Raw genomic sequence first — 20,316 nt, 5'->3', positions numbered from 1 at the left:
CTGCCATGGAACATGCAACGATGCAACAAAGTTCTCGTTGACGAGATGGCGCCATGTATCACGTTGCAGAAATCGATCCACTAAATTACACACCAGAATGTTTGATATTTTGATTGAGAAGTTTGCACGAGATTTTGTAAATGATTTTGGTTTGTAGAATTTGTAGAGAAATGGAAGATTATTTGGAAATTTTGTGGAAATTTTTGGATGTGAAGTTTACAGATACTTTGAGAGCAAGGAAAGTTACTAGATAGAGCGGCGTGGTGCTATAACACGAAGGGCGCGCGAATGTTCAAATACTTGCGTTGATTATAGGGTGTTTAATCTTATCTTAAAACCATCTTTGTTTTTCATTTACAGCGCGTGTGATATATCTTTGTAAATTTTCTGTTTTTTTAACTTTTATTTATATGATAGCAGGAGAATGGCAGAAATGTACGAGCATGTTATTATTCTATAGTAAAAAATTACGTACTTTACGGATAATGGCATTTTAATTATTGTGAGAAAGATTCGAGACTTTAAAAGTTAAAGTTATAGCGTAAAGAATATAAAAATACGATATCGATGATTTTCGTGAATATAGTATAGTATAAAATTCGCGATAAGTACATTATCACTGGAAATTATATTTTATTACTTTTAATGAATGATTCTTAATGAATATTGTATATTTATTTTTGTTTATTGTAAACTTACCTCAATTAGCTATTGCTTTAGTGGTTTAATATCAAGAGAAATTGGATAACTGGTACTACGTTATATTGTTAGACTTTAATATTAACCCATTTTCTCAAGGAAAACTTGGACATATATACATCGATAGAGATAACAAACTTATCAGTAATAATGCGCGCAAAAGCATCGAGTAACATAGATTTCACGGAATATATCACGGAAGCTAAGACACAAAACTTCCACTATTTATAATGACAACAAAATTACAGATGTTTTGAGAATTTTTCAAGACTTCAGTTCGTTCGAACATTTGTTCTACATTTGATTCGTTTTAATTTTATATCTGTGTAAGTTGAGAAGAAACTTTTTACTTTTGAAGGATATTGGCACTCTGTTTCAACAGGATGTTTCAGAAACACTGCATGCAGAAGAGTATTTCCTTCTTTTAATAACACATCACAAACATTAGAATTGTTTAAAAAAAGAATGGGATAAGATAAAAACTACAATTAAAAGAATGAAAGTTTGTAATATTTTTCTTGATCTAGCAGAAGTATTAGCGAGAAAAATATTATTAAACGTGACGATAGTAATTAATTAATATAACAAATACAATTGTGTGCCAATGATTTTAGTTAAAACCTAACCCCCTCGCTGTATACGTATAAAATTACGTAATATTGTAGAATACATCAGCAAAAATACAATTCATGTAATAATAAACATTGTCCAAATATTATTAATGTCTAATGTATTATCGTGCAATAAATACACTCAGAGGGACAAACAGAATGGATTTAAGCGTGGGAATAATACGTACCACATTTTTGACCCGAAGATCCGGTGCACGGGCCACGAATGGTAACAATGCTAATTACTAAGGTGATAATTATCGTTATTGTGTCACCCACCCACATCGGTCGTGTGCCATGAACGAGTCCCTCTCTCGCATTTTAACCATCGGACAAGTCGACCGCCTTTTGCGTATGCCATAATGAATTCATGGCGCGTCCCGACGTTGCGTCACCCCTGTTCAATAATTCAAAAACAGGTTGCAAATTCGTTCCACCGTTTAAAAAAACGTCTCAACGCCGCTTGCGTCTCTCTGCATGCAAGATGAAATCTTGCATACATTATTATACCTGTGTCTTTTTCACGCCGAACCTAACCTTATTTTGAGCCTCGCTGCAGCAGGCAAACTTATTATAACACCTTGAAACTTATTACAGCGCCTCGTAGCTTTAATGGACTGGAGTTTGTAAGAACGGAATATATAAATTTGGAATTTTCGATTTTGTTAATTAGAATTCTATTTTTATTTATTATATTTCACAATGTATTAGATATGAATCGTTCTATCGATACGAAAATAGTAAATTATATATTTGCGAGGGACTTGTATTTTGATTATTCATTTTAAAAAATAGAAAGAAATAGAAAAAGAAGAATAAAGGGACGATAAAATGGTCGAATTAATTATTATTAATTAAATATTCTAGATATTAAATCGAAGAATTTTTTTATTCAGGATATTGATTGAAATAAACATTTAATTCTCTTCACGATAAATGACATTTTTTTGCTGAAATTTAGCATGAAGTTATTAGATTGCAAATAGTTTGGAAATTATAGGCTCGTATATATGATTTCTTAGGATTACGATAATGACGTGAATTCACAATGACGGCGCATGCTTGATATCGACTTGTACCAGCAACAGCTTCGTGAAACGCAGTCACAGCCGCAGCAGCAACAGCAACAGAGAATGACCACATAAATGGAGAGACAAATAGAAACAGTTTTGCTGGTAAGGCATCTCAAGAAGAATCTTTCAACAATTCTTCAAGCTTTTTTTTCCAATTTATCGTACACGCTATTGTTAGTTTATTTCAATTGTAATTGTCATTCCCTTTCTCTGAACGAAACAATCAATTATTTTTAATACGTTATTTCATTTCCATCTATTTCTCAATTCTACAATTCAAGCTGTCGTAAATATCATAAATTTCAATTCCCAATCTTTATTTTTTGTTGATATTTTATTACATATATATTTTTTTTATTATATATTTTTCAACTTTGAAAATAGTAACTTTTAAAGTAGTTCGTCAGATGGAAAGAGAGCCGTCGAATTTACCCTTTCGGTTCCATGAACGAGTAAATCAAAGCCACGTCGTTGAAATGAAACACCATAAAATTCCACGCCCCAATTGGCACATTTCCTCTAAATGATTCCATTAAGAATGCTCCAGAAAACTACAAATTCATCGAACGAAACAAGTTTCCAGACATTCTCGATTCCCTGTAGCAAGTTCCTCAGCTATTTTAAGATCTTGCAAAGATATATATATATATATTTTGAAAACGTTCAAAATCGTGCGACGTGTCCGCGAAAAAAAGATAGAAAAGGTGCGCCGTCGATTCGCGCAGTCGCGCCGAAATTCTATCGGCAGTCCAACATTGACCGTCGTCCGTGTTCGCGTTTTTTTTCCCGGCTTTCCGCCCGGAAAAATAGCCTACAAACGATAAACCTGTTTATTTTTTAGAAAAAAAAAAAAATTGACGAAGACCTAAAAATAGTTGCACCATCGCTACGAGAGCAAAGTACAAAGTTTATTTTCTATCGTCGAAATTTATTTTATACGAAATTACGAAATATACGAAAACTATCGTCAATTACGATAAAATTGTAAAATTAGTACTTTCGTAAAATACCGGTTCGACATTTTCGTAAAACGAAAGATGAATCTGGGAGTTGGAAAAAATGTTGTTGTTGTTGTTCTTCAACAGCGGTAGTTTGTTTGTTTTCTACGCAGTTTCAAGCGGATATTTCGAAAGGTGTAAATTAATTCGTTCGTCTCGTGTTTAATGGACATCGAAGTGTTGATTGGTGCTTGGACAACGCGTTGAATTCGCGATGCCGCTTGTTGCATCATGATATCGTGTAAACAATTGGAAATGCTGGCGAGAGTGGCACTCGGCATGCCACCCTCCCCGTTCAGCTGCTTGAATTTCACAGTGGAGGCACTTCGGAACGTTTTCGACGACTAACCACTTGACATACACACAGAGTATGGTTGAGAGGTTCAATTCACGCGAAAAAACAACCTTCTTTGGTATAATATACGTACGTATGTATGTACGTTATTACAGTTTATTAATAAATTGTTTAATACGAAAGTAGAGACGGTCCTCGTCGATTTACGATCATCGTAATTCGATAAATATTGTATTAATTTTAATATGATATTAATCAAGAATGATATAAAATACAAATGGAATATTTTATTCCAAATTTTCTGTTTTCTGCACGGTGGTATCTCGTATTTGATATTTTTTTAGAAAATTCGATTTCACCAGCCTCTTTTTATAAATTTAACAATAAATAATTATTATCCAAAAAAAATTCGCTTCGTTATTTTCTATATTATCCTTTTACTATCTATTTTCTTTATTTACAAAAATGAGGTTGAAATGGATCAAACTACAATTAGTATGGCTCAGAATCTTTAAAATAGATCTCGGAATTTGTTGCAAAAAAGATATTTTAAATCCAACAAATTTAATCTTAAATGTAATAAATCCACCCTCTGTAATTATTCGGTTAATTTTATCTCGAAAATGAAACTACGCGAACGAGGATGTTAATTACGTATTTATTATTTTGCAAATAAAATATTTGTGGCGTAAAATTTGCCAGCTCGTTCGACCACTTAACTGGAAGCGCAACCGCGCCTCGATTTTGCGGGGGTAAAGTGCATCGCAAATATCCATCAATAACGCGGTTAACCTGATCAACCGCTTGTTGAATGCATCTTGAATTAGCAAGTAGCTTTTAACACTATTTGGCACACGACATCTCTCTCATTTTGTTTTCGATAAACCCAGATAATGTAAAAATTTAATCAGACCATTTTTGATACACTGTACAGGACTGTAAATAGAAAATTATTCTGTAAAAATGTAAAAATCGTCAAACAGAATTTTGAATTCCAAAAATATTACACAAATAATTAATTATGTTTTAAATAAAAACTTATTGACAAAAGTTTTAACAAATATATCTATATAATTTTAGAATACCAAAGAAGTGCGTCGCTCTTAGATCGTTTCAGTGAGATAAGTATAGCTAGCGAAGAGTTATGGTAGACAAAAAAGCCATAGATTCGAGAGGATTTAACAGTCGAACAAGTCTGTCATTCCGCAGGTTTTTTCGGATTAAAAATTGTATTATTTACCTATACCAGATTTTTCGAGATTCGTAGTACATTTTTCATGCTCTAAAGACTTTTTTTCCTTTTTATGAATTTCTATATTTTTTCATGGAGCCCCTCAACTTATATTTCGCTTGAAAATAAAATATAAAACTTTCTCTAGCATGAATCGACACTAGAAAGAGATAAAGAGGACGGAGAGAAGAAAGAAAAGCAGAAAATACTAAAATACTTGAGAGATTCTTAGGCTACTCTAAAATAACCATACTTCGTATCACATGAATTGATATAAACTAGATTTATTAATAGAAAAACCGAGACATCGATCGATGCTAAAGCTGCATGGACAGTATCTTCGTTTTGCAACTAACTTTAAATTAATTATTCATATATTAGCACCCTCCTCGATATCCTCGTTAAGAAAACTGTCCAAACTATCTCTTATACGATTATTAGCACAAAAAAAAAAATAATTTTGATTATTAAAAAAAAAGAAGATTGTCCGTATAGTTTAAATGGGCCATTAGAAATTATATTTATACTGACAGATTTGTTATTTACTTACAGACTATTTTGTCGAGAGGTGAACGTCATTTTCTGTAAGGAACCAAAGAAAATTGACAACGCGAAAATGTCCCGAACGATGGGCAGGGAAGGGGGGTGGAACGTGGAGGAGGGTGAATTTGTGGAGCAAGCGAACGACGATGTCGATGTACGCACCCCTCTGATCAGCGATCCGTGTCACCCCAGGTAAAACGGTTGCAGATGCTTGAGAAACATTGATACCACGTTCCATGGACGATTATTTGAATATCGAATGAAAAACGGCCACCATTTCATTGATACAGTAGAATGGGGTGTAGTTAGATTTATCATTTAGTTGGTTCTATTATTATATGCAATATATATATATCTTTACTGTTTTCTTAACAACTTTTTTATTTGTGTTTCGATATATTGTCACATATAACGTAGACTGAAAATCATTTTTTAAATAAATAAATCATATGAATAGAAACTATCGGTTAGAAATTATCACACGAGTTGGCAATCGCGAATCAACGAGTAGAAGAACCCAAAATAATAAGAGTAACAAAGAATAATAAGTGACGTTAGCAAACGACAGTCATTCGGGAATCTGATTAATCGCAGAACTACCAATAAAAAATTAATACAATCAAGAATTACAAATTCTATAGATTTCTCATGATAGTGAAACGAAACAGGCAAAGTTACAGACAACAGGGCAATTAGACAATGATGAAAACCCTCATTTACAAATACCATAGGAACCATAACCTAGCATGAAAATCATAAACGTCAAGAACCATGGAAAACTAACGAGAAATCCTATAAATTCCTCAGAAAAGGCGACGGTGTGCCCAGAATCCCCACCCCTGTCGCCTGACTCTCGTTGTAAACAAAATCGAGGGTTGAGGGTGAGGAAGAGGGCGAGTGGAGGGGGCAGGTACAACGGAGGTGGTGCGAGAGTGCTAGGTGTCGGTGGTACTCGTCAGTAGCACAGCGGTCACAGATCCTTTCGGAACAGAAAAGCTGCCCGACCTGAGCCGACCAACACTAATCCTCGGCTTCTCTTTGTCATCCTGACGATGGACTGGCAATTGACCATCGACATCTTCGTCGATCAAAATCGATAAACAAAAAGAGACATCGTCGTTCAAGATCTTCCTCTCTATCGGCCGATAAGGAACAGGGAAAATTGCAGAATCGCAAAGTAATACCATAAAAGTGTATACGAGAGTCTTCTGATAAAGTGTTCGATCGTTAGCCTTCTCTGTTTCGAGTGTTGAATACAAAGATAAACAAGTTGAAAGAATAAAGAAGGTTTGAAAGGGTGGTCGTTGAGCAACGATCAATGGTCGATTGGCTGCGGCGGATCGAGAGCAGCCGCGATGCCAACGTTACACCGGTCGTTGACACAGATAGTCGCTTGAAATTCGGTTCAGTGTCCAGCTACTGCAGTTGATCCAGGGATTCGGTAGCACGGGTAGAGGGAGGATGAAGGCTGAAAGCAACAACGGATACCTGAAGGCGAGCGTGATCGTCGAACAGAATGAGATAACCGGAGGTTCCGGCCAGGAGACGTCTACCACCAATCACCTTCAGGTAAGAGATTTTCATTACTCAGGGGTTGCAAGTAGTAATTTGGTAAAAATGATTTATTATTCGTCCTTTCGACAGCTTATTCGTTGGGTCAATATTTTGTGGCTTTAGAATGCTAATTCGTGGGATTAATGTTTTGTAGGTTTGTCTTGTTCATTTGTTCCATCGGTGTTGTTAATTTTTTGAGAATGCAAGTATTTGGGTTTGTTAATTGTCTCGAGAGAGGATATTTTGATACAAGTGTGGCGCCAATGCAGCCATAAATTAACGAATACACAGAGTACCCTAACCTTCCCTGATTCCGCACGTGTATCATTCAGGTATACCATCCTCAGTGAAACCATAAATTAGCAAATAAGTAGGTATCCTAACCTTCCCTAATCCCAGATATGTATCACTCAGCTGTACCACCCTCGCTTTTATTCCTCTATAAAAATCCATTCTACCAATAATCTTTATCTATTTATTCTTTTATATTTGTCAATGGCAGTGCCAATGTATTTGTTGCATTAAAATATATGGTCTAGTACGATCTTTATAAGAATTCTTATTATTTATTAGAATCATGAATGGAATAATAATTGGTAACGGACTGGGTGGTGGTGAGGATGTTTTGTAAAGCGAAATTGACGAGGTTCTTTGGGACGACGATTCCTTTATGAGAGAGTTCGAGACGTGAGAAAGAGAATCTTAAGGCGCGATTTTCAATAGCAGCTTATTATAAGGGTTCTTTAATGTTCGATAGAATCTCATTGCGTGAATTAAACGAAAAATTGATCTTTACAGAATATAAATAAGTATTCTTTCCAAAAAGATTTCGAATGCTTTGAAACTCCTAAAAAGACAGATCTAAATATTTTTAAAAAATTAGAAAGCTTCCATGTTGATAAAAAAAAAAAAAAAAAACACTCGGACAACCCTAAAATATTTCTCAAATTTCCAAATTCTTAAAAAGTTGCCAAGTTTCCAAATTGTGACAAGAAGAAATCCAAGTATTTCTAAAAGATTCCCCGAGCTTCCAAAATCTCACAAAAAAATATCTTTACCAAAAGATTCCCTCGAACAGCCTTATATCCCTCTTTAGGATAGTTTCATTTTTACACCATTCCTATGCCATAATCACAGTCTCATCAATCTTCGTGTCACACCTACGCGAAAGAAGGAAAAGCAAAATTTCCTACGACTCATAAATCATAAATAGAGGCGTGTAACGTGTTTTCCATCACAGGTGACTTATGGTCCCCGTGGAAACACTACGACGACGGTTCTGCAGCATTCAGGAAACAATCGGAAGCCTCTCGGAATAACGCGCGCGACGTCGATCAGACGAAGAGGGCCAGCCAACAGGCAGCAATTGCTCGGTGTGCTCGCCGTCACTCTTCTTGCCACTTGTCTTTTCATTCTACTGCTATTGGCGTTGAACACGAGCCGCGAATGCGTGCAGGAGCCCCGTAAGTTGAATTAGCCCTAAATGACACGATTAGTTCCGATGGTAGTGATTAATTAAGCGGCTGACAACGGCCAGCTCCACTGTCATACGCTGTACTCCGCGTGGATTTAGGCGTGAAGCGCGTTGACGTGGGATCTAGGTGTCGAAGAATAGCAATACGAGTCTATTGAGTTGATCCGAAGATTGCACGTAGAATTAGAGTGAGTTAGCGTTTGATCGAGCGCGACGGAGAACGAGTTAGGGTAGATAGTGGCATAGAGTGCGCTAGTGTAGTGGCTAGATGTTGCGATATATTGGTTTTAAGCTGTTCTTGGTAGATTGATCCGGAATTAAAATTAGTTACATTGGTGTTAAAATGGTTGGGTTAGCGTTACAGAGGATTGAAGCGAAATTGATGAGAGTTTACGCAGGGTATTTTTTAGTTTAGCGTAGCAGAGATATTATATTTGGTATATCTTATTTTAGTATAAAAATTGAACATGGAGTTACGTATGAAAATAGCTTAATGTGTATATTTAAAAATGGTTCGAAATAGGTTAGATGTTAATATATAGACATAGGTTTAAATGGCGGGATATAGATATGACGTGGTATATCGAAGTGTAATATATTCTATAAAAAAAAGTATAAATCTGTTTTTGAGAACAACGTAAAACAGAAATACAATGCGCCGAAGCACAAAGAACAAAGTCTTAGGAGCTTTCATTGGAAAGTTTGTACTGTTTTCGCAGAAATCTCTTTGCAATCTTGACTCCCACAAGAATTTCTTTCAGCAGAGTTTAATTACAAATTGATGAGAGACTTTTAAAAGAAGATCGCGGAAAAGAGCGCGTCCTCGCGTGAAATTACTCGAGGAAACTATTTTTCTCCTTTATTATACAAAGAAAGTAAATCTTACATCCTAATAACAAAAGTTTCTTTTTCAACAGCAGAGTCACACCAGGCGTTTCATTACTAGAATTCTCTAATTGATTGCAATTAATTATAATTCTCTCCGCTTTAATAAATAAATAACGATAAAAATTCTTGACCAAATTTTTATTATAGTAATTCGTAGAAATATTGGGTTGGAAACTAAGTATCCCTTAGTTGCCAACCCAATAGACTGTAAACTGTGGTGACAGTAAAGCATTAATGAAATTCCCCAGCATAATGCCAACAATAATATAACCAATAGAGACAGTAATATGAAAGAGAAACCGGCATTAAAATGTATGGTGTCATTAGAAAAATTCAATTTTCATTTGCTTTGCATAACCTCCACGACAATTGTTTAGTACCTTCCAAGGATAATTCCATATAGTGATTTATCGATAAATACTATTGTAGAGATATGTCGAGGAATTTCTTGATAAACGTTGCTTTGATATTTGCAATTTATAACCACGATTACACACGGAGAGGAAAGAAAATTACGTAAAAAGGAGAAACAGCAAATGGCTTTCAATGTTCAACAGCTCGTGTCAGAAGGGAACATCAATCAACCGAATCGAATCGAGTCGAGGTTATCAGGTTCTACTCGAAAAGGCCTGTGTTACCTCATAACCACTGATAGAATTAATCACTATAATGACATCTATGAACGTTGGATTAAAAAACGGTTCGAAAAAATATTTTTTTTTTATATACATAATAATACTTTGCTCTAATAGATGATTTATTACAGACCATTGCAAATATCAAGGATTACTTAATCATTTCCCGCGTTTGTGATAAAATGAAATATTATAGTGATTTTTTAGTAGCATCGACAAATTTTATGTAAGTTTATGGAAGCAGAAAATTGTTTTTTCTTGTGGCTGCAATGCTGCTTTTTGGGGGAAAATTGCTTCCTTTCCTCTCGACACTGTGCGCACGATTCTCACTGAATTATTTACATTTTGATAACAATAAACAATTTTTTATCGTATGTCCTTTAGAACGAGATTAAATTTTGGACGCTTGCGACGATAGTGGTTAGTTGGACGTATATTCTCTTTGTTACAGGTCCAAACATTTGCATGACAGAGGAATGCGTGAGAACAGGTAATGTCAAAATTTGAATAAAACTATTTTCCAAAATTCTTCTCTACGTTGCAAACACGCCAGAAAATCCCATGAACGCCAAGCCGCGGAAAAATTCTGCGGATAATTAAAAAACAAAAGAAGAGATAATTGGAAAAAGCCAGAAATTAAAAACCAGATTAAGCCAGTATCCAAGTATTGGTTATTCATAGAGTTTCCAGATTTTTTCCAAACATTTGCATAACAGAGGAACGCGTGAGGACAGGTAATGTCAAAATTTGAATAAAACTATTTTCCAAAAATTCTTCTCTACGTTGCAAACACGCCAGAAAATCCCATGAACGCCAAGCCGCGGAAAAATTCTCCGGATAATTAAAGAACAAAAGAAGAGATAATTGGAAAAAAACCCAGATATTAAAGACCAGATTAAGCCAGATATTAAGCCGGTACCCAAATATTAGTTATTCATAGAGCCCGCAGATTTTTTCCAAACATTCGTATCTAACGCAATTAACGTAGAATCGGGATGACGACCAACTGGATATCGAACCAATTTCTACGAAAAAAAGGGCGAAGGGGGATCGGGTATTCGATCATAGACAGGGCGAAATATCACCAGCCAATATCCGAGCGGAGGTAAATGAAATCAGATCAGTGAGAACTGATTGGTGGTCGGTAGGAATTGTGTTTGTCCCGCGACAAACGCGTGCTCCTCTCGCACACGACTACAAATCGGATTAAGCATTCCCAATGGAATTGCCTGCTGACCGAGAGGTTGGCCTGCGATTGCATTTTCATTTGTCGGGAAATCCGCTATCCGACCCGCTGAAGATACGGCATCGTGCGGTTTAATTGCAGTGGAAACGCGGCCAATCCCAGAACAAGCGGCCACATTCCTGATTACTTATTTATTCGCAGCAACACAGCAAGGCAGAGCGAATTTTCGTTTATTTATCAGCCGAATGAATCACCCTGATCACGCCAGAAATCACTCGATTTATTTGATCCGTTTGTTCGTATAAAATTAATCAGCGAATTATATGCACCATGAATTCAGTTGCGTACCGTGGTGATTGTTTTCTTTTTCTTTTTATTTTTTTTTTTTGTATAAGACGTAGGCTTTCGAAAAAAATAGAGGAACGGTTGTAGTATTTTTTTTACGAGTAATACGATGATTTGAATAGATTCTTCTTTCCAATTTATCACGGCTTTTTTATTTAGCGAAGACTATGACAAATTTGAGAAATCGATTCGCCTTCTCATTTATTAGAAATTAATTGAAGAATTACGGGGATTATTAATTATCCCGTATAATAAAATGGGGAGCCGTTTTAATTAACAAAGTTTCCTCTCGCAAACAATTCGGAATTAGATTAAAAAAATAGAAGACAAGCGATCTCTCACGATGATTAAAATTTCGGGAAGCAGAAAATAGCTTTCGTACGAGATATAATCCAATTCTTTTTTAATATTTCACAATTACCGTGTCTCTGCGCCGCGGGTTGGTAACGAAGTGGTTCGTAGTGGTTGGTCCCTGTGAACAGAGAGCAAAAAAAGAAAAAAAAAGAAGAAAAAGGGAGAAAAAAGTTGCTCGACCTGAATTTAAAATTGCTTAAAAAACAGCAGCCTCTTCGCCAACCACGAGTGTTTAAAGAGTCTGAGCTTGCGTGTTTGTTGAACGTAATTAGAAAAACATTTCCCGACTGTAGGTTTTTATTCGCGTGCACGTTAATTATCACTGGGCTGAGGTTGCTTGTGCAAATGCAAATCTCTTGCGAGTAAATTTGCAATGAAGCGCAACCTTGCATTAAAGCACTTCGAAAAATCCGATTATTTTGAAATATTTCCAGTGCATTACAATCCTCGGTTTACTTACTAACATCGAAAACAACGTTATAATTTTTACAGCAGCCAAAAAAATGCCGTTTATTTTTTATAATAATTACTTTAATAGTATAAGGTTAATTAATCCTTGGTACAGGATATCGAATTGCCCTAGAGCGGTGTTATTACTCGTTAGAGATAGTTTATCGGAAGTGCAATCAATCCTCAGATCACGGTTGGCCTCGTTAAATCTTCCTCGCTCGATTGGTCGTATATTCATCGACCGTAAAATTACCCGTTTCGATTAAACGATTCGTATTACACCTTTAAACGTCGACCAACGATATTACGAACTGTTAACATCTAGGAGCAAGTACTTTCGTCTCTAGAACGTGTATGTATAGTTTATTTATCTTACAAACTTAACAAAATGTGGCACCTATGAGTATTTATAAAAAATGGCGCGACATACGCGTTACAAATATATCGCAGTTATATGAAACGACGTATACGTACATATACGTCACCGGTTATTAACGAAGAAAAATTTTCCGGAAAAAAAATCTTCCATTAAAATAATTTACTGTTACAGTAATGTATTATAAAAAAAACGTATGTGTACCTACAGTGAACGGTTTCTAATTTTCGCGAACGCGTCAAATACCGTGAAAAAGATCGTACGTATAGCAGATATAGGTTAGAAAGTCGCGGCACCAACCTGTTGACAGAAAATGAGATTGCGCAGAACGATTTTATAGCAAAATGATCGCTCACCTACACGTTTAATCTCGAGTTCTCTCGCGTTTACTTTTATATTCTTCGTTTTTTCCCTTTTTCGTTTTTAACGCTTTCATCTTGTTACCTTTGACGCGTCTCTCTCGTTGCCATCGCTGGAATTCAATTTCCTGCACGTGACAGAACAATTTGACGTTCTTGCGCAAAGATACTGTAGCCGATATCAGCTTCGGAATTTAATATCAGCTTGTTCGTCAATATGACCGTGCGTGAACGCGTGACTACGAAAATTTCGATGAATTTCCTCTCTTCAAAACAAAATTCCATGTCCCTTAGATAGAAATTCTCTCCGCGAAAAATTCTACACGCGGAGTATAAAAATTCTTCTATCAATTAGTAGTCGGAGATAATCGCACACATAATATTATAGTCATCTGTAGCCACGTTATAACCACCCTAATTGCATTATATACAGTCATTTTATACACACGTGTGTTAACTAGCAATTTATTGAACGCAAGCAATTACGTTATAGTCTGTTATAGTCTATTATAGTCACGTTATAACCTCCCTAATTGCATTATATGAAGTCATTTTATACACACGTGTGTTAACTAGCAATTTATTGAACGCAAGCAATTACGTTATAGTCTGTTATAGTCTATTATAGTCACGTTATAACCTCCCTAATTGCATTATATACGGTCATTTTATACACACGTGTGTTAACTAGCAATTTGTTGAACGCAAGCAATTACGTTATAGTCCATTATAGTCACGTTATAACCACCCTAATTGCATTATATGCAGTCATTTTATACACACGTGTGTTAAATAGCAATTTGTTGAACGCAAGCAATTACGTTATAGTCTATTATAGTCACGTTGCGATAACGCTCGATCGCTTCAGACTCACTCGTAAATACCTAATTTCACGCGTAGATTGTAGATAGTCGCATTGAATAATCGTAGTCACCTTGTAATTGCTTATAGTCGCGCTAAAATTACTCTTAGACGATTTCTACGAATTTATGATGATTTTTTAGCTGTTTGTAGTCACTTTGAACGCATACGATCACGGCATAATCACTTATAATCACTGTTCGTCAGAAACAGGGGAAGGTTAGGATGTCTAAATAGCGTAGAGTAAGCAAAAGTTGCATTTCTAACTTTTCACTGATGCGATCATCGTGCGATTTCAGCTGCCAGTTTATTATCAGCGATGGATCGCACAGCAGCACCATGTGTCAATTTCTTCCAGTACGCGTGTGGCACGTGGAATCGTCGTCACGTGATTCCAGAAGATCGAAGCTCGATCAGCACGTTCGAGGTGCTGGCCAATCAGCTTCAAGTGATTCTGAAACGCATCCTGGAGGAATCACCGAACGCCGAGGATAACAATGCTACTCTGAAGGCGAAGATGTTCTACAAGTCATGCATGGACATCCGTGGGTACAACGAAAATGCTTTTCGATCGCGTGTTTCTAACGAGTTCCGTGAATTCTATTTGAAAACGATCCTTAAATCGTCTGCTTCCTTAAACGATTCCTTTCCTACTATTTCCTCCAATAAAGTTCCCTTTCTTCCTGCAAGGATTCTATCCTTTTCGTTCTCGTTGAAAACATCTTTCCCTTCTAATCTCATTGAACAATTTTCTTCCTTCTCCTCTTCGCTAGATACACTCCTCTCTTTCTATCCTTATTAAACAAATTTGTTTTCTTTTTATTTCTCTCCAAGAGAATTTCTTCTCCCCTTTCTCGTAATGTTGAATTCGGTTTCGAAGTAAGAAAAGAAATCCGTTGCCACGCTAGGAAGGTGTTTCTAGTCTTCTATTTTCGCAGCTCGTATAAGAAAAATCGGTGACGCGCCATTGAAGAGGACGCTGAAATTCCTTGGCGGCTGGCCAGCGGTGGTTGGACCATCCTGGAAGCCACCACCATATCCCGTCGAAGTTTTATTAGGTCGATTACGAGGGGAATACAACGAGGGAGTATTGCTAGAACAGTGGGTCGGTCCGGATGACAAAAACTCCTCTGCCAATATCCTCCAGGTGCGCCGGCAAAGTAAGGTCCCTTGGTCGACGACTGCACAGTATAACAATTGGATTTACGTTGTACATTCTAGAGCACTGTATAATAAAATTCGTGCAGTAGAACTCCATTTAGGATACGACTTTAGTTTTCAATCATAATGGATTTTTGTCGATCAAAATTGTTATTTGTGAATGTGTGCATTTTTTTTTTTACAATTAACTATATATAAATGGAGTTTTGCAGTAACTTAAATAACGTATAAAATTGTTTATTAAGAAGATACGAACTACTTCGTGTCGTGCTTTAAATTTAAACAGAAGTTACTTTTGCTCGTGCAATATTGCGCAAGCGAAGAATGATCGAACGACTATAAATTGTTCCTCAGCTGGATCAGATGCAAGTGGCGTTGCCAAGTAGGGACTACTACTTGAAGAAGAGCAGCGAGGCTCAACTTAAGGCGTATCATCGCTATATGACGAACGTTGCCGTGTTGCTTGGTGCTAATCCACAAACCGCTGCCGAAGAATTCAATCGCGTGATCAATTTGGAGAAACAGTTGGCAAATGTACGCCTGTCTTACATTTATGACACAACGGATAATTTGTTAATATCGGATCGCTCCATATGTGGATGCACCTCTTTACGAAAAAGCTTCGTATAATTCGTAACGATCATTTGATACAGACAGAATAGAAATAATAAAATAGCAAGCTGTACAAAATTTTACAAAATAGTACAAAATACTCGTTTCTTTCTTTTTTTTTTTTCATTTCTCTGTAGCTAAAAATATGCGTTTATCGACTGATTTGATGTATTAAATTGGTAGGATTCTTCTGCTATTGGATCTCTTTTTATTCGATATTTATTTATCATTCTATTTGAAGAATTTCATATTTTGTGAGAAATTCGATATGCGTTATAGGAACGTCGTATCGCTTTGTTTGACGGTTCGACTTATTTTTAATGAAAATTTCAGGCGTCGATACCGGAGGCTGATAGGCACGATACATCTGCCATTTACCGGAAGTTGACGCTGCGCGAGCTGCAGCGTGAAATTCCGCAGCTGAAGTGGCGCGAATATCTTCAAGAATTTATCAACTCGCCCATAACAGAAGAGGAGCCGATCGTGGCATACGCCATGCCATATTTTATGCAAATGGGCCGTATCGTGCAAAGAACGGACCGCAGGTATTTCGTTAACGTTCAAAGTTTCCAATACATTCGCTTCTTTAATTTTTATACAATTTCTGTTTCTAAGTAAATTCTGCCTTTTCTTCCATTTTTTCTAACTTTTTTTTTTTTTTTAATTTTTCAAATACATATTTAGTCACCGAAAATGAAAATTAATTAATCGCGATATTGATGAAACGTTACATCTTATTTTTAACTATTTTTTACAGAACGCTACATAATTACATATTATGGAGATTGGTGATGTCGATAATGCCTCACATGATCGACGAGTACCAGCAGAAAAGGGTGGAATTCCGGAAGATTCTGTTAGGCATACTGAGCGAGAGGGACAGATGGTCCCAATGTGTCGAATGGACGAACAAAAAGCTTGGCATGGCTGTGGGTGCACTTTTTATTCGCGACAATTTCAATCACGAGAGCAAGGTAATCTTTCCATATAGAAATTCATGATAATTCATTTAAACGGTGTAACATGAATTTCAAAAATGTTTAAATACATGCATGTATATATGTATATAAAAATTCATAAGATACGAGAGATCATTGTGTGTGAGCTGCTAATATAATATTTAAGTAATTTTTACGATTAATATAGATGGTATTAATTTGATATTATTCGGTAATTTGTCAATTGAAATAATGTTATTTTTAGTCGATTTTAAAGTTGATTTGGTTTTCAGGAGACAGCACTCGAAATGATTCGTACGATACGAGAAGCGTTCAATGAACTCTTGGCTGAGAATCATTGGATGGATAATGAAACTAGAGCCGTAGCTAAAAGCAAAGCTGATTCCATGAACGAAAGGATTGGATATCCTGAGTTCCTGAAGGATCCTGTGGAACTTTCGAAGGAATACGTGATGGTACTTAATCTCTTCGTAAATATGCATAGAAGAAGAAATGGAATTTCCAACGAAACTGATGATATTTCATTTTATACGTACGATCTGTTTCTTATCTTTCACATTACAGTTGAACATTACCGAGAATCATTTCCTTGAGAATGTACTGGCTGTGCTGAAATATGACGCTTATCATAATCTAGAGAAACTACGGAAGCCAGTTGATAAAGACAAATGGTCTACAGAGCCAGCCGTCGTGAATGCCTTCTATAATCCCAATAAAAACGACATTGGTAATCATTCGGAATTTATTTCTAGAACGTAGTATTCTTTAGACAATAAGATTTAAGTCTGACAAATAAATTTCGACTGTTCTAATTAAACTAGCAACGATGTTTCTCGTTCCAGTCTTTCCAGCTGGTATTCTTCAGCCACTATTCTACTCTCAGCACTTTCCAAAATCATTGAACTATGGTGGAATAGGAGTGGTAATAGGCCATGAAATTACTCATGGTTTCGATGACAAAGGACGTCAGTTTGACAAAGATGGAAACATGATGCAGTGGTGGAACAACGCCACTGTGAAAGCTTTCAGAGAAAGAGCCCAGTGCATCGTGGATCAGTATTCTAGATATAAGTTGCAGGAAGTTGATCTGTATATCAATGGGAGGATGACTCAGGGAGAGAATATCGCTGATAATGGAGGACTCAAACAGTCATTCAGGGTAACTTACTTTATTGCATATATTTGTTGCAGTTTCTATCATACATTCCTTTTACTCTGTTTCATATTTCTTCTTTTTTTTTCTCATATTGTTCATCTTTGAAATAGGAAATAAAATGTCCATTATTCTTGAGAATAAAGTAAAGTAAGTAAAGTAATAACAACAAGATCATATATTCCTTTTACTCTCTTTCATATTTCTTCTTTTTCTTCTGATATTGCTAATCTTTGAAATAGGAAATAAAATGTCCATTATTCTTGAGAATAAAGTAAAGATAAAGTAAAGTGAGTAAAGTAATAACAACAAGATCATATATTCTTTTTACTCTGTTTCATATTTCTTCTTTTTTCTTCTCATATTGCTCATCTTTGAAATAGGAAATAAAATGTCCATTATTCTTGAGAATAAAGTAAAGATAAAGTAAAGTAAGTAAAGTAATAACAACAAGATCATATATTCTTTTTACTCTGTTTCATATTTCTTCTTTTTTTTCTCATATTGTTCATCTTTGAAATAGGAAATAAAATGTCCATTATTCTTGAGAATAAAGTAAAGATAAAGTAAAGTAAGTAAAGTAATAACAACAAGAACAGTAGAAAAAACAAAGAAATAGAAATATTGAACTTTCCAATTATTCTACTATTTCTACTGCAAACTGAATAATATTTATTTTTGCAATATGAAATATAGAGTCGCATGTTCGTCTTTGTTAAAACCAGTATTCTCTTAATGAAATTAGAATGTTCTTCATAGAATCAGTATTTTCTTAATACAGTTTAAAATCGTTTAGTGAATCTTATATATTTTTACTGCGTTTCAGGCGTATAAGAAGTGGGTGTCGATACACGGTGAAGAACCGATGCTTCCTGGTGTGAATCTCACTCACGATCAGCTGTTCTTCTTGAACTATGCACAGATATGGTGTGGATCCATGAGACCAGAGGATGCATTGACGAAGATACGAAGCAGCGTTCATTCACCGGGTCCTATAAGAGTTTTGGGACCTTTGTCCAATAGCGAAGACTTTGCCAGGGCCTATAATTGTCCTCCAGGCTCACCGATGAATCCGACTAAAAAATGCAACGTTTGGTGAGTTCTTTCCTATCATAGAATCCTTCTGTTTTTGAAATTGAAATATCAAGAAACGCTGTACGTTATTAAAATCTATTTTAAAGCACGAGACAATTTGCAATGAAAATATCGTACACTAAAAGCATTTATTTTAATGAACAAGTTTATCATAGAATTACTTCTTTAATTCAACATATTACTGAATTAAGATATTTTGTGTTACTAACATTTATCTTTAATACGTTTACTACGTCTATTTACATTTATATTATTTTGTACAACAATTACAGGTAATGTCAGAGTTTTCGAAAGAAGAAAAATGGTGAAAGGGAATCTATAATTGGGAATTGCGGTGCCTAGTGCTTTGAAGAGACTATAATCATCGTATTGTTTGGTAACCACGATGGGACCACAAAAGACTATAGAGTTTTATTTCGTCGTGGTTCACTGTGTGTGAGTCTTCTAGCACAGCAAGAGGGTTATACTTGACAGTACAGTGTGTGCATGCGTGTGTATGAAAGAACGTGCCAGTTAAACAGAAGTCATCGAGGGTGAAAAGAATCTGACCACCGTGTGTCAGGCTAAAATTTTCATGAGTAAAAGCTGTGTATATAGAAGATACGTTTTAATCGTGTATGTAATCCTTTATGTGTGATTCATCTCGTCGTGGACGAGTCTAATAAACTTTTCGATCAAATTAAAGAGCAAAGCAAGGCGAAATAGATATCATACGTTTAATTCCCTTCTCTTTACCTTCAGTCGAAATTGTTGAAATTTTAGAGACATCCTTACTTGCACTCTGCCATGAAGTTCATGGCTGGTAGAACCAAAGGTAACTAAAATATATCATAGTACCTTCTATTATACTTCCTTCTTCCCTGCAATCTTGCTGGAATTTTGTTTCATCGGCAGGAACACAGGTAGGTAATAAATCCAATGATTTTCTCTTCCTATCTTTTAGAATATTTCATTCATGCTGCATTACTCACATACTGTATATCCTATACCCAGCATCTAATACCAATTTCCCATATCTTCCATCCTATAGCACATTTTCCACGTGTTCTTTCCCACATCCTATGTGCAATATTTATTGAACCATATTCCATATCCTCCTGTATATTCCATATTCTGTTTCCACACCATTCTCCATCCTTTACATTACAAATAAAACTATTTTCTGTGTGTCCTGTATTCTGATGCATTTATAAATTATAAATAAACAAATACAAATACAATTGCAAATACAAAAAATGGCCACAAAAAGTCATTATGTCCCACTAATGGAATTTGTTCTCCACTGTCATGTAAGTTTGAACAAAAGTTTTAGAACAAAACCAGAATCTTGTACCAGGAGAGCATAACTTGTGAAAAGATGGTACAGAAGATTGCAATTTTGTACCAGGGGAATGTAAGCGGAAT

General features: G+C 35.7%; 1 protein-coding gene across 4 annotated transcripts; it reads left to right on the top strand.

The window, feature by feature from the left end:
* The first annotated feature begins 2,379 nt into the window (after positions 1 to 2,379).
* On the top strand, positions 2,380 to 19,614 carry LOC117160191 (neprilysin-1). Of its 4 annotated transcripts, none has more exons than XM_076625523.1 (15): positions 2,380 to 2,485; positions 5,460 to 5,642; positions 6,258 to 7,019; positions 8,245 to 8,467; positions 10,453 to 10,491; positions 14,232 to 14,477; positions 14,871 to 15,079; positions 15,448 to 15,627; positions 16,039 to 16,250; positions 16,463 to 16,679; positions 16,937 to 17,119; positions 17,229 to 17,391; positions 17,507 to 17,823; positions 18,644 to 18,912; positions 19,185 to 19,614. In XM_076625523.1, exons 3-15 carry the CDS (start codon positions 6,912 to 6,914, stop codon positions 19,186 to 19,188), a joined length of 2,370 nt encoding a protein of 789 aa, XP_076481638.1. In that variant the 5' UTR covers positions 2,380 to 2,485; positions 5,460 to 5,642; positions 6,258 to 6,911; the 3' UTR covers positions 19,189 to 19,614. The 4 variants fall into 4 exon arrangements, with proteins under 4 accessions (XP_076481638.1, XP_076481639.1, XP_076481641.1 ...); XM_076625524.1 differs by lacking the exon at positions 2,380 to 2,485 and adding an exon at positions 3,150 to 3,805; XM_076625526.1 differs by lacking the exons at positions 2,380 to 2,485; positions 5,460 to 5,642; positions 6,258 to 7,019; positions 8,245 to 8,467; positions 10,453 to 10,491 and adding an exon at positions 10,525 to 10,735.
* The last annotated feature ends 702 nt before the right edge of the window (positions 19,615 to 20,316 follow it).

Source organism: Bombus vancouverensis, chromosome 16, assembly GCF_051014615.1.
Source record: "Bombus vancouverensis nearcticus chromosome 16, iyBomVanc1_principal, whole genome shotgun sequence".
NCBI classification, from domain to species: Eukaryota; Metazoa; Arthropoda; class Insecta; order Hymenoptera; family Apidae; genus Bombus; species Bombus vancouverensis.
This window is presented reverse-complemented; position numbering and strand designations above follow the sequence as displayed.

Coding starts and splice junctions, on each gene's coding strand:
- LOC117160191 (XM_076625523.1), top strand. CDS start 6,912: ATGAAGGCTGAAAGCAACAACGGATACCTGAAGGCGAGCGTGATCGTC. Junction 8,468..10,452: donor CGAATGCGTGCAGGAGCCCC/GTAAGTTGAATT, acceptor TCTTTGTTACAG/GTCCAAACATTTGCATGACA. Junction 17,824..18,643: donor GACTCAAACAGTCATTCAGG/GTAACTTACTTT, acceptor ACTGCGTTTCAG/GCGTATAAGAAGTGGGTGTC.